The 14,699-nt window shown below is 39.8% G+C and overlaps 1 protein-coding gene across 6 annotated transcripts in view; it reads right to left on the minus strand.

Moving 5' to 3' along the window:
- CD99L2 (CD99 molecule like 2) overlaps positions 1 to 14,699 on the minus strand; it is an 80,783-nt gene that overhangs the window by 23,203 nt on the left and 42,881 nt on the right. For 4 of the 6 annotated variants that reach the window (XM_045572569.1, XM_036413077.2, XM_036413078.2 and 1 more), the window contains exons 2-4: positions 9,781 to 9,840; positions 6,516 to 6,584; positions 4,826 to 4,900 (exon numbers count right to left, since the gene is read on the minus strand). In XM_045572569.1, coding sequence (XP_045428525.1) covers positions 4,826 to 4,900; positions 6,516 to 6,584; positions 9,781 to 9,840 — 204 coding nt within the window. The remainder of the gene's footprint in view (positions 1 to 4,825; positions 4,901 to 6,515; positions 6,585 to 9,780; positions 9,841 to 14,699) is intronic. The other 2 variants (XM_036413079.2, XM_036413080.2) reach the window with 1 other exon arrangement.

Consider the following 14,699-nt stretch of genomic DNA (forward strand, 5'->3'; position numbering starts at 1 on the left):
AAAAACACCACAATTCAACCTAGGTGAAACACATAATCTGAAGATTCCTATAACCATTAATGAAACTGAATTTTTAAATTTAAAACTTCCCAAAACTTAATTTCCAGGTTTTTATGGAAACACTTAAAGAGGAATTAACACTAATTTCACACAACCTTTTCCAGAAAACAGAGGAAGACTAATTCCCAACTCATTTTGTGAACCTGGTAACAAACAGAAAAAGAGCATATACAAAATTTACAGATCAATATTTCTTATGAATTCATACATAAAAATCTTCAACACAATACTAGCAAACTGAATAGAATATATAAAAAGAATTACACAACATGAACAAATGGGATTTATTCTAGTTATGCAAGTCTGGACCTATATTTAAAACCAATATAAGTCACCATATCAGCAGGCTAAAAAAGGAAAATTATCTATATATACACTGAGTGGCCAGATTATTAAGATCTCTGAATGCATAATAATCTGGACACTCAATGTATATTCTATATAATAAAAGGCTAATATGCAAATTGTCCCCTCAACTAGGAGTTTGACCAGCAGGCAGGCTGGCCAACCACCCATGTCCCCTCTCCCTGGCCAGGCTGGCCGGACCCCACCCCTGCACGAATTCATGCACTGGACCTCTAATACACACACATACACACACACACACACACACACACACACACACACACTCTGAGTGGCCAGATTATTATGCATTCAGAGATCATAATAATCTGGCCACTCAGTGTATACATAAGGCGAAGTGTCTGTCTGTCAGGCCATAGCTATGATGCGCACTGACCACCAAGGGGCAGGTGCTCAATGCAGGAGCTGCCATGATGCACACTGGTCATTTAAAAATAAACAGCACCATGGACCTGACACCAACAAACCAATACTCAGCCTCCTCCAAGTGGGACACAGGCCCTGACATCATCCCAGAGTGAAACCCCACCATGTTTCTATCTCTCTCTCCCTTATCCTTCCTCTCTAAAATCAATGAAAACTATTTTTTTTAAATTGCATAAGAGGGAAAACATCCACACATCCACATGAATACAAGTAAAATTGGAAAAACTTGAATAAGATCACTAGACTATATCAATGATAATCTCCTGGCTGTGATATTATAATTTTACAGGATATAGGGAAACTGGATATAGGATGTACAGGATCTCTCTGTAGTATTTCTTACACTTCCATGTGAATTTACAATTACCTCAAAAGAAAAAGCCAATTTAAAACTAAAGATTTAGCCCAGATGACATGGCTCAGTGGTTGAGTATCAACCTATGAACCAGGAGGTCACAATTCTATTCCCAGTTTGAGCCTGCAACCCAAGCATGTGCCTTATCCCCAGTAGGAGGTGTGCAGGAGGTAGCCAATCAGTGATTCTCTCAATACTGATGTTTCTATATCTCTCTTTCTTCCTCTCTGAAATCAATAAAAACATATAACTAATAGATTGATTTGAGCATCAAGGTCGTTTTTATACCCCCAATAACAATTCTGATGCACAAATGACTGGTCTTCATAGGAATGTCTATTATCAATCTGGAAAAAAAATAAGGAGCAAATCATGAAGTCCAGACTTAGGGGAACATAGCAGTAAGTAGGAACATCTAGAAATGAAGTGGTATACACAAGGAACGTTTTCAGACAGTTGAAGCTTCTTCCTTCCTGATCCCAATGGTTTGTACAACACTGAAACTCTTCTAGAGAGGGTATCTTTCTAGAGCAAGTAATACAATTCTCTATTTGAAATGAGTATATAAAACACCACTTTTCTAGAGAGCCTGGGGTCACTTTTTTTCTAAGATCACACTGTGCTTACTTCATAAAGACGAGTCCCTTTTTCAGCTTCCTAGATTGTTGGAGCTAATCTTCCAGGACTAGGAAAACTGCAAAGCAGACTGGTAACATACTAGAAGTCAAAGGTGATATTTTTGGCTTCGAGGTGCTGCAACAATTTTCTGGGGGCAGGTTGACCTGTGCCTGAGTAGCGGCCTTTGCCAGGGCTTCTTCAGCCAGGGTGCATCACTTGACCTTAAACTCACCTTTGGGGTCATCATTACCCTGCCTGTGCAAGCACTTCCAATGACAGCATGAAGCAGAGGAAAAAGTCCTCAAGGTAAAGCCAGAATCTCTGGGCTCCAGTCCAGCTGCATTGTTAGCTTGCAGCAGGATGTTGGACAAGTTCCTCTCATCTGAACAATGACGGGAGGACATATTCATTAAGGTGTTCCCGGGTTATGTCATCTAGAGTTCTTCATTAATAAAGATGGCTTTAATTTTTTAAAAGCTGAAATTTATTAAAAAGGGAATATATGCTCAATATAAAAAAAATAATTCAGCCGAGATCGGTTTGGCTCAGTGGATAGAGCGTCGGTCTGCAGACTGAAGGGTCAAAGGTTCGATTCTCGGCAAGGGCATGCACCTTGGTTGCGAGCACATCCCCAGTGGGGGGGGTGCAAGAGGCAGCTGGTTGATGATTCTCTCTCATCGATGTTTCTAACTCTCTATCCCTCTCTCTTCCTCTCTGTAAAAAATCTATATATATATATATATTTCCAATGGTATAGAATGGCAAGAAAGAAAATATAAAAGTCAGTCACAAATCTCTCTCCAGGAGTGGCTACCATGAATCTTTTCAGACCTGCACGCATGCCTGTGTGCATGTCTGCATGTTCACATACACTTATATTTGATAAGAACTTGATTCATACTACATATATCCTGTTCTGTGACTTGATTTTTTCATGTCAGTTCTAGAGATCTACCATATTTTTTGTAATGGCTGCAGAGTATGAATGGTTTGGAATTTATGAATTTAACCCTGAGATTTGAGAGTATTTAATTCTTTAAATATTTGAATTGACTTTTTTATATATTTTTATATATTTTTATATATTTTTATATATTTCTTTTAAATATTTGAAGAGACGAAGGGAAAAGGATAGAGAGATAGAAACATCAATGAGATCAGTTGCCTCCTGCAGATGCCCTCCTGTAACCTGGGCCTGTGCCCTGACCAGGAATCAAACTGGTGACCTCTTGGTTCCTGGGTTGATGCTCAACCACCGAGTAACACCGGCCTGGTGAAAGTAACTTTAGATTGATACAAAACACAAGAAAGCTGCAAAAGCTATTCCAACTGTATCTCTGTACACATGCTTAAGTGCACCTAGAAGGAAAATTCTTTGAAGTAGAACTGCTCATTCAAAATCTTTGTCAAATTGCTCTCCTAAAAGGTTTAACTAATTTATATGATTATCACAAAAGTGAAATTATGAAAGTGTAACTTAATACACAGAAGACATATAAAATTGACCTTCCTGCCCCAACTCCACAAATATATGCTCATTGCACATTAATATTGAAGAGCTCAGTGATTTGAAGGAAAACATACGAATGCTACATAAATATGTAATCTTCTCAGAAAGTTCTTAAAAGTTTGTTCCATGGACCTCTGGGGTCCATGAGGTCATAATTATTTTCATAATCAGCCTCAGATATTCTTTGTCTTTTTTATAGGGTTGATATTTGCACAATGATATAAAAGCAATGGCGAGTAAACCTGGCCCTAGAATGAACTAAGGCAGTAACACCAAAGAGTACAAGGAATCATTAGATTCTTCACTATACAATAGCAGTTGAAAGAGAATGCCAGTGTCACTTAATGCCCTAGATAAATATGGTAAGTAGAACTCTTACATAGTTGTCAAGACTCCTGCTCTGTTGGTTGGTATACACACTCCATATAATACCAGCCCTTTGAGGACGAGAGGGACCATTTCATTCCCATAATCAGGTAACATATGGCAGAGGTGAAGGAATTTTGCATGCTGAATTAAGATGCCCAATCAGTATGAGTAAATTACTCAAAATGGAGAATATTGTGCATGATTTAATCAGATGAGCCCTGGAAAAGAGAGTTTAGGCCTTCCCTGGACTAACATTACAGGAAACAGACTCTGATTCTCTTGCTGACCTTGAAGAAGTAGATACAAATTCTATAACTGCACAGAAATGAATTCTGACAACAATCCTGAACGTGTAACTATATTACTTTACATGGGAAAAGGAACTTTGCTGATGTGATTAAGCTAAGGACCTTGAGATCAGGAGATTATCCTGAATTCTCTAAGTAGACCCAATGTAATTATAAAAGCATGTTAAGGGAAAGAGATTGAGGCAAAAGAGTCAGAGAAGGAGATGTGATGATGGAAGCAGGGATGGGAGTGAGAGAGAAATTTAAAGGTGCTATACTACTGACTTTAAAGATGGAGGAAGCAGCCACATACCAAGAAATGTAGGTGGCATCTAGAATCAGGAAAAGACAAGGAAACAGATTTCCCCCTAAAACCCCCAAAAGGAATGCAGACCTGTCAGTACCTTCATTTTATCCCAGTGGAACCCAGATCATATTTTTGACCTCTAGAACTGTAAGATACTAAATGTGTGTTTTTAAAAAAATATGCTTTTATTAATTTGACTTCACTTTTTTGTTTTTGTTTAATTCTCACATGAGGGTGTTTCTTCCATTGATTTTTAGAGTGGAAAGGAGAGGGAGAGACACACACTTGGGCTAGGATGAAGGTGGTAGATATTGACAGATGTGACCCACATAACCAAAAACCCTTGAGATCCTCAATAATTTGGGGGGTCCAAAAAGTTTGAGAACACTGTTTTAGGGTTCTCCTGTGCCTTGAAGTGCCCCCAGCTCTGCCAGGCCAGGAGTGGCTCTGTGGGCTGTAGTAGTGAATGAGCTACAACTTGACCAGTAAGCTACAGTGCTGGCTAGTGCTTTCAACCAGCTACAACTTACCTCCTCCTCCTGCACTTGGCTTCCTGCGGCCATCATCACGATCACCGAAAGCATCAGCCAAGTCGAAATCATCACCTTCAATGGGCACCAAAACATAAAGAAACAGCCAACCAATTAACAACTGGGTGTAAGATTCCAAAAAGACAAAACTATACCCACAAGGTCAGTTAATCAATGGATTAAGAAAAAAACAAAAAACTTAAATTGGGTTCTAAATCCTTCTACAGATTTCAATAATGGAAACACCAGCAGCATGGAGCAAGTTACTGCTTTCTGCCTTTGAATTATATTAACACTAGAAGCCCAGTGCACGAACTCATGCACCAGTGGGGTTGCTTGGCCTAGCCTGTGAGATTGGGCCAAAACTGACTCTCCAACATCCCCTGAGAGGTCCCAGATTGTGAGAGGGCAGAGGGCAGGCTGAGGGACCCCCAACAGTAAATGATCAGGGCCAGGGAGAGATGCAGGAGGTTGGCCAGCTGAGGAGAGACCAGAGGAGGGCTCCAGGGCATGTCCAGTCCATCTCACTCAGTCCTGATTGGCCAAACCCCAGAAGCAAAGTAACCTACCAGTCGGATCATCTGACCCCTCATGGTCAGTGCATGTCATAGTGACTGGCTGGCCAGTTGACTGGCTGACCCCTGGTGGTCAGCGCATGTCATAGTGAGAGGTTGAGGGGCCTTAGCATATCATTAGTATATTACGTCTTGATTTGGTTGAATGGCCAACCAGTTGACCAGAAGACCAGACACTTAGCATATTAGGTTTTTACTATATAGGAGGATTTTCTACTTTTTATATTTCTATATATGCTTTCCTTAGGCCAGCAATCAGACCACAACATAATCACTGGTTATATCTATATATTAACCCAATATTCAAAAACCAGCTGCATAGAGGGCATAAACTGGACAATCAAGAGGGAGACTTCATAGTCATACACAAACACACACACAAACCACCCTTTTGAGGGTGCAAAGTGAAGACACGAGGGCAAATTATAAAGCAGCAGTACATCTCTCCTGATTCAAGACTGTCTCTTTAGAAGAAAGGTAACCCTACTTCAAGGAACATGGTAATATGCTCCTAAATACTAGTAACAAATTTCCAGATGGAAGCCATAATTGCACCTCCCACCCCCACTGCTAAGTTTGTCTTTATATCAGTGAAGATGTCCAAATAGTAAGATGGCCCATCTGGACAAGGTTAAAACAACTTCAGGAAAAAGTCACAAATTAAATTCAAGTTCCAAAATCCTTTACTGAAAATGACACTGCAAAATAAATGTAATCCAAAATGTTCCAACTGTCTAAGAAAGCATTTGACGTGTGCGTGTGTGTATGTGTGTGTGTGTGTGTGTGTATGTGTGTGTGTGTGTGGTGGGGGTCATAAACCTATACAATTACATCTGCCCTGATTTTAGAATGTGAAATGGTTGATAGGGGAAGAAAATCCAAATGGGTTTTTCTCTTGAAATTTTCCCAAGCAAAACTTTTCATAAAAAATAAAGTCACATTGATTTGACCAGCTATATCCTCTATTAAGTTAAATCCAATGTTCAGATAAAGGTCTTCGTTGGCATTGCATATACAGGGTTTAAAACCATGGGTAGTTCACCTGGAGACTATACTACCCAAGAGGGAGCTCCACGGGGTCTTTCCTCATTGCCCTCTTTAGAATAGTATGTTACCTGCAGGCTTTGCCGGAGCTCTGGTCGTTCCAGGTCTCTTGGTTGTGGTAGTGACATGGTCCCATCTCTCTAAAAGAAGGAGGAGGACAGCAAGAAGAGCACATTTAGTAACAAAATATAGCAGCCACTTCATGGCTCAGAGAAGTCACATCCTGAGTAGCGTACTCTGGTCTTGGTCTTTGAAGCCTCCCGTAGGCCTCTGAGAATCACTTAGAGAAGGATGACAAGGAGATGTAAGAGGTTTAAATGAGACAAGTTCTGATCACAATTCTTCAGAGGATGGGTGGTGAGGTGGATGTTGTCCCACATGCAACTTGTGACTAATGGAGCTGGGGCTTCCTCCCAGATCTGTTAGAGGTGACCACATGGTCCAGTGAATTCAGAATTGGAGCATGGCCCTTGTGAGCTTTAAGCCTTGGTTTACACCTCTATCAACCTGGAAGCATATCCACAGACACTACTGCCCATGGATGGATGGAAGTTATGTTCCCTGTAGAGTATGGGAGTGTCTCATAAACTTAAAGTGGTTATAACACCAAGGAAATATTTTACATCAGTGTGGCAACTGCTGCCAATAATAGGTCTATGGGCTTAACCGTATTCCTTTAAATTGTAAAATTCTTTCATATTAATATGTTTTCCAATAGTTTCTTTTCTTGAAAGCAGAGTCCGTGTCACCTTGAAGGGGAAAGTGGATCTTGTTGGAGGCTTGAAAAGCTACAACTGCGGCAACCACCGAACAGCTGCAACCACCAGAACACCGGGCCCAATTGGCGCAAACAAGTGGATTTGGAGGAGCTCTGCACCCCACCACAGAAAGGCCACATTTCAGCTGGGATAAGGTGAAGTATCTGATCCGGGCAGAAGAGAGAAACATGTGCTTTGCAGGAGGTGGAGGACCAGGGAAGTCTGTGCCCAGAAAAATTCGTGGCTGCTGGGGCTGGCATGATCCATGAATGTGGAAGGGGGTCCTCAGAGGTGCTAGCAGAGGAGATCTCTAAGAAGCAGCCCATTTTGTTCTGATTCAAAAGGAAGGCCTAGGAGTCCTAAAAGTGTACTGGCTGCTTAGACCCAAGGGGGAAAGGAGGACTGCACAGACTTGCCTGCAGCCCCATTGTTTGACACTTGGGCTTTTTCCTCTTCAAATCCTTGCTTCTGATTGCTAAGCCCAATACAAAGGATCACCCAGTTGGGGACACTCTGGGAGACTGCAGGAGAAAGTTGTTTTTCTTGAACCTGAGGATCGGAGCAGGGAGTGACCATCAGAGGACCAGTTCTGAGGCAGCCCACTCCCACAAACCAGTACTGAGTGCTACAAGGAAAGAAGGCTCTAACCACAGGCTAGAGAGGCCATACAGAACTGGAAGTCAATCCAAAAACACTGCCACCCAGGGGCTGAATCACAAATTGACTCTTCTGTAATAAAAAATAAAGGAAGCTTCCCATGGCCACCAATATTTTTGTTGGGATTTATTTATCTTCTATAATTGAAACTTTGTAGCCTTGAGCACAGGCCAGGGCCAGTCAGGGCGGGTGGGAAGCTTAACTTCCTCCATTGCTGGGGCAACCCAAGCCTCCTGCTTGTTTCAGCTCTGTGGCTGGCTGCCATCTTGGTTGGGTTAATTTGTATATTCGCTCCTGATTGGCTGGTGGGTGTGGCTTGTGGGCATAGCAGAGTGATGGTTAATTTGCACATTTCTCTTTTATTAGTGTAGATAATACTCCAACTTAGTATAATCAGGGAAATATATAATAAGCAATAAGATATTTTGTCCACCATATTGGTAAAAATGTCTTTGACTGGTAAAATCTGGTGGTGGTGTGAGGCTGGGATAAAAGGTACTATCATAACAGTATTAATGGGAGTACATAATGGTAAATTCATTTTGGAAATAATTTGGCAAAATCTGTTAAAATGTAAAATACATATACCTTTCGGCCTTGTAGTTCCACTGTACTTGGACACAAAGGATATGGACAAGAAATGTTCACTGAAGCCCTATTTGCAATTGTGCAGAACAGAAACAAACCCAATGTCCATCAGTAACAAAATGGCTATGGCCATAGCCACATCACTGGAATGCTAGTTCCATGAAGTACAGGTTTGTGTCTGAGATATAGGTATATGAATAATGCAGTAGGTTGAATGGTAGCCCCCAAAATATATAGCCAAGACATGATCCAAAGAACCCAGGAATAGGACCTCATTTGTAGAAAGGATCTTTGCAGATGTAATTAAGTTAAAGTTCTGGAAATGATACCACTCAGGATCACCCAGGTGAGATCTGAATCCAACAAAAAGTGTGCTTATAAGAAACAGAAAAGGAAAAGACACACACAAATGAGAAGGCTGTGTGAAGATGGAGGCAGTGATTGGAATGCCACAGTGGCAGACCAAGGAACACCAAGGATTGCTACCACCACCAGAATCTGGAAGAGGCAAGAACCTCCCCTTGAACCTTAGGAAGGAGCATGGTCCTGCCAATACCTTTATTTTGGATGTCTGGCCTCCAGAATTCTGAGAGAATGAATTTCTGTGGTTTTAAGCCACCTGGTTTGTAGTACTTTTTATGGCAGCCCTAGGAAACTAATACAAATAAATATATTCACTTGGGTCTTTTGATACATATTAACTAAAAAAAACAAATTATGAAATAAGATGCATATAACTAAATTAAAAAGCCCTACAGATGTTATGTAAAACAAACAAACAATAAAAACAAACTATGTGTATAGATGTGCATAATGACATAGAATACTAATCAGCAGTTCCTTCTTGAGATGGGAGTGGGTTTTAGTAGGATGGGGAGGGGTCAAGGAAAATCTCAGCTTTACTTTCTAAGCATTCACACATGTTTTTAAATGTAAAGACAAGCTGATAACAAAGCTTACCATTTGAGAGATTATATGCAAACACCATCTTAAGTTAACACATTATTTTTTTTTAATCTAAAAGGAGAAACAAATCCCTTATTCACTTCAAAGTACCTTATTCTGAGCTTGGAGGCCACTGCTTGATGGCATGTTATACCAGTATAGGCTATGACTACAGCTGGAGAAAATGCTATATCAGTTATAACATATAAGAAACAAAGAATTTTACATATTCAGCTTTTCTTTTGAATAATATAATTTATGATACCCATATTTTATCCGATCAAGTGCAATACAAGCCACCCATTTTTCTTGAGTATGTATTCCAAGTGGATGGTACATATTAATTGTTATTGTTTGCTTTTAACAGATTATTTAATTTACTACTCACGCTTTACTGAGGAAGTTTCCTGCAATGCATCACTCAGATCAAAATCAAAGTCTGCGGATCCTAAAAAATAAAAATAAAAATTTTAAATTTTAACTCTCTTTGCATGAAACAACATAATACTAAAATGCTCTCTAGTAATGGTCATTTCTCTTTAGTGTCATGAAGATAATGCCACAAAAGAAGATCAGTTGAAGCCTCCCAAAGATATAATGAATTGATATCCTTCCACAAACAACTTATCCACACACACACAAAAAAAATCTTTCAGTCCATTAGAAGCTGGAAGGCTCAACTGTATAGAACATAAAGTACAAGCTTACAAAAATATTTCTACATGTTATGTATGACTTTTGCAACAGGTAATAATGAAGCCCAAAGCTCCACTGAAAATGGACTAAGATTTTTCACCTCATCCCAAGTTTCAAAGACTACTCTGCATTTTGTCAACTCAAGGTACCCCATGGTCCTAGCACATACATCTAGATTAGTAGCTCTAACCAATCACACATAACTGAAAAGACTCTGGGGAAAAGCTTTCCACAAAGAATCTTCTACTCCATCTGCCCAATGCTGCTTGTTTTGGATTTTGACAGCTATCATTCCCTTGAGATCGGCATGTACTAGTTTCCCATGAGAGTATATACATTATCAAGTCTCAAGCAAACATTTATGCATTCCCACTGGAACTGAATAAGTAAATGAATGGTGGATTGTAGAAGCTAGGTTTCTCACTGTTGGAGAGTCAGATAATCAAGATTAACACAGACAGTGATGAGTAATATTGATTGTGTATATACCCTGGATATGATATGATGAAAAGGGTGCTATAGTACGTATGTGGCCTTCCTCTGAAAAACACATGGCCTTCCTCTGAAAAACCTAAGTATAATTATGAGAAAAACATCAGACAAATTCCAATTGAAGGAATCCTACAAAATACTTGACCAGTATTCCTCAAAACTATCAAGATCATCAAAAACAAAGAAAGTCTAAGAAACTGGAACAGCCTGAAGAGTCTAAGGAGATATAATTATGGAAAGTCAAGTGGTACCCTAGATTGGATCCTGAAACAGAAAAAGGACTTTAGATAAAAACTAAGGAAATCTGAACGAAATATGAACTTTAGTTTACAATAGTGTATCAATATTGGTTCATTAATTGTGACAAATGTGCCATATTTTTATATGTTTTTATTAATTTAGAGAGACAGAAAGGAAAATAGGGAGGGTAAGAAAGGAGAGGAAAAGACATACACATAGAAACATTGATGTGAGAGAGAAATATAGGTCAGTTACCTCCTACATGCATCCCGACTGGGGGTCAAACCTGTAACCTTGATATGTTCCCTGATCGGGAATTGAACTGGCGACCTTTTGGTGCATGGGGCAACACTCAACCAACTGAGCCACACTGTCAAGGGCTCAAATGTTCTATATTAATAATAGGGGAAACTAGGTATGGAGCATATTGGAACTTTCTGTACTAGTTTTGCATTGTAAATCTAACACTGTTCTAAAAATAAAGTGTATTTTAATATCTATTTCCTATAGCAAAAATTAAGGGTAACCATGATCTGTAACCTCAACTCTTTCCAAAAAATAAACATGTAAGTTCAACAATAACTTAAAATCAATCAAAAAAAGTCACTAAACGGAAAAAAGAAGCAAGAAACATATTTATCCAAGACCATAGATTATATAACACCAAGAGTGAATCCTAATGTAAATTATAGACTCTGGGTGATAATGATGTGTCAATATAGATTAATCAATTATAATTAATGTACCACTCTGGTGGGGGTTGTTAATAATGGAGGATGCAGTCACCCATACATTATTTAATGTATTTAACTGTTAAATGCATTACCCACCAATAATAGAATAGACCTTTATGAAAACTGAAAAAAATGGAGGAGGCTGTACATGTATGAGGGCGGAAGATATATGAGAAAACCCCATGCCTTCTGCTCAATAGTGCTGTGAACTTAAAACTGCTTTAAAAAATAAAATATATTGAAAAAAGGATGGCAAAAGCCTATGTAATGGCATGGGAGATGGCTCCAAGATAGAGTATTAAATATATAAAGCAAGGTGCAGAGAGTTTTTTCATTTATCTATATGCATATCCATAAACATTTTCTAGAAAATTTGGTAACAGTAGTTATGTCTAGAGAATGAAAAACTAGAGGTCAGGAAGAAGGAGCATTTTACTATTAATTTAAACCCTTCCCTGCTTTTTTTGTTTTTAATAATGTACATGTATTTCTCTTATGATGATGATGATAATGGTAATTTAAAAGCTCTGTATCAACCCTCCAAAATCATAAACCTATCGTCCTACTGGGTTTTCCTTTAAAACTCTATTCTTGCTTTCTAACTCCAGAATTGGAAGAATCGGTTCTTCCAAATAACATCTTGCACGGGTAATATTTTTAGCCGCAGCCATCCCACTACTGTTTACTGACACATTCTGTTATATATCATCAAGTAAAGAGTTAGAAACAATATAACACAGTTTTGCAGTATTTCTTAATCCCTCATTGACCTTGGATTCAATAGACCCAAACCATCTGTGGACAAAACCATTCAATCTCAATCTATACATCCTGAGCTCTTAAGGCTACTTCAGAGCCTACCACAAAGTATAGCTGCTAAAATCAAGATGGGAACAAATATTTGTATGAAAAATACCACATCTCAAATGATTTAAAGTAGGGTTGTATTCCATACCTCTTCTATGCAATCTGTAACTAAACAACTCAGTTTGGGTGCAGGCACACAAGTACTCTCCCACTTTATTTTTTTATTTTATTTTAATATTACTTTTATTTTTTTCCTATTTTTTATTTCTTTATTGATTAAGGTATCACATATTTGTCCTCATCCCCCCATTCCCATCCCAAACCCCTCCCCACATATGCCCCCACCCCCCTGTTGTAAGTGACCACTGGTTAGGCTTATATGCATGCACATAAGTCCTTTGGTTGATCTCTCCCCCCTTTCCCCCACCCTCCCCTACCTTCCCTCTGAGGTTTGACAGTCTGATCGATACTTCTCTGTCTCCGGGTCACTTTAACAATGCTGATTCACCATTTGGCACCAGGCACACATTAGAAATCAAATTATTCATCGTAGGCTCAATTTACAAGCCCCAAATCACTGTGTATCTGGGGGATCAGTGTTCAAGTATTGGGCAGAAAAGTTACCTCATTCAGTCCACTCTCCCTCCAGGTAGCACATCCATGCCATTCCCGCCCCCACCCCCACCCCTCCACCCCCCGCAAGCACATATTCCCCAACCTCTAAGAGACCTCATGATATTTTTGCTGCTGTCAATGAAGTCTTGCTTGCTTTTCTAAAAGAAAAAGTTACCTCATTCCACTGCAGAGGGTCACAAAAATTTGTTTTAATGGAAAAAGTATGTAGTGGACTGGTCACACCTGTATGAAAACATCCTTTCATAGAGCAGAACTTTTGGAAATATTACACAGAGCCTTGTGTATGTCCTTGAGAAGATCCATTTAGTAAGAAAAACGCTGCTTCTACCCACAGATAGCCCAGCAGCCTGTGTCTGTCCTAAAGTAGATCTTGTCTCTTGGGGAGGGAACACAAACTTGACCTCACCTTGCAACCTGACCTACCATGACTGGGGTGGAAAGCAAAAGGAGCGTTTTCACAAGAGCTGTAAAACAAGACACAGCAGGCAATTGTTAGAGAATTCCACCAGGAACTGGCAGGACCCAGAACCTGTCTTGATTGAAATATCTGATCCACGAGAGCGCTCATGTGACGTGTCCCTTAAGCAATCTTTCATTTGGATTTTATTTAATTAGCCACTCTCGCCTCCTTTCTCCTGCCTGTCCCACTTAGTTTTTCCTGAAAGCTTGACCCTTGCAGGTATGTATCTATGTTCATTCTCTCTCTAGCCATCACGGGAACCACTAGCCACATGTGGCTGTTTAAATTAAAACTAATGAAAATCCAACAAAAATGTTAAGATTCAGTTTCTGAGTCACACTAGCCACATTCCAAGTGCTCCATAGCCACACGGGGCTGGTGGCTACTGTGTTCGAAGGCGTTGACAGAGAATATTTCCATCACCCTGGAAAGTTCCACTGGAGTGTGCTGCCTTAGACAGTGAGCTGCTTGAAGCAGAGACTAGGACTTGGTCATCTCTATGCCTATGCACAGGCCCTGAAGCAAGGAGGTACTCCCTGTTCATTGTGATTATCCAAAGAGTGTCTCCATACTGTGAGAATACCTTTGAGCTTTTCCCCACAGACTCACCAGTAGATAGTACATGATATTACTTTGTGACAAACCCATTTGGATTTCATGCCAAGAGCAAACTCATCTTTGCAGAGGAACATGTCTGCTCTCTGCTGATGGATTAAGAACTGCAGAGATAATGGACCTCTGGCTGCTGAGGATTTCGGAGTTAGTCACAACTCAGCCATGGAGATGGGTGCCTCTCAAGTGTCCAATTACATCTATTCCCCTGCTCTCTCCCATTTTTCTTTGTACATATGAGAAACTTTCTATTTTTTTTTTCTTTTTGGAAAGGATCCAGTACAAATCCTAAAAGCTCACATAAACTGCTTTTGTTTTCAAATTTTAAAATCTTGGCCCTTTTCGGTGGATGAATAAGAATGCAAGGGGCACCTGAGACTGGCAAATCATTGATATGACATCTCCGGATTTTCCATTTGTCTGTCTAAATGGAGCTTCCATAAATATGTTATACTTAAACTTGTCCAATGCAGGGAGGACCCACTAGAAGGTGGGCCAGAATCAAATTCCTACCTGAGGGGTTAAATTGTGATACATTTAGCAGGACTATGGGGTACACCCATAATCACTTGGGTTCAGAAAATAAGACTAGCCTGGCTGGTGTGGCTCAGTGGTTGAGCATTGACTACA

This window comes from Pipistrellus kuhlii, unplaced genomic scaffold, assembly GCF_014108245.1.
Source record: "Pipistrellus kuhlii isolate mPipKuh1 unplaced genomic scaffold, mPipKuh1.p scaffold_m20_p_49, whole genome shotgun sequence".
Taxonomy (NCBI): Eukaryota; Metazoa; Chordata; class Mammalia; order Chiroptera; family Vespertilionidae; genus Pipistrellus; species Pipistrellus kuhlii.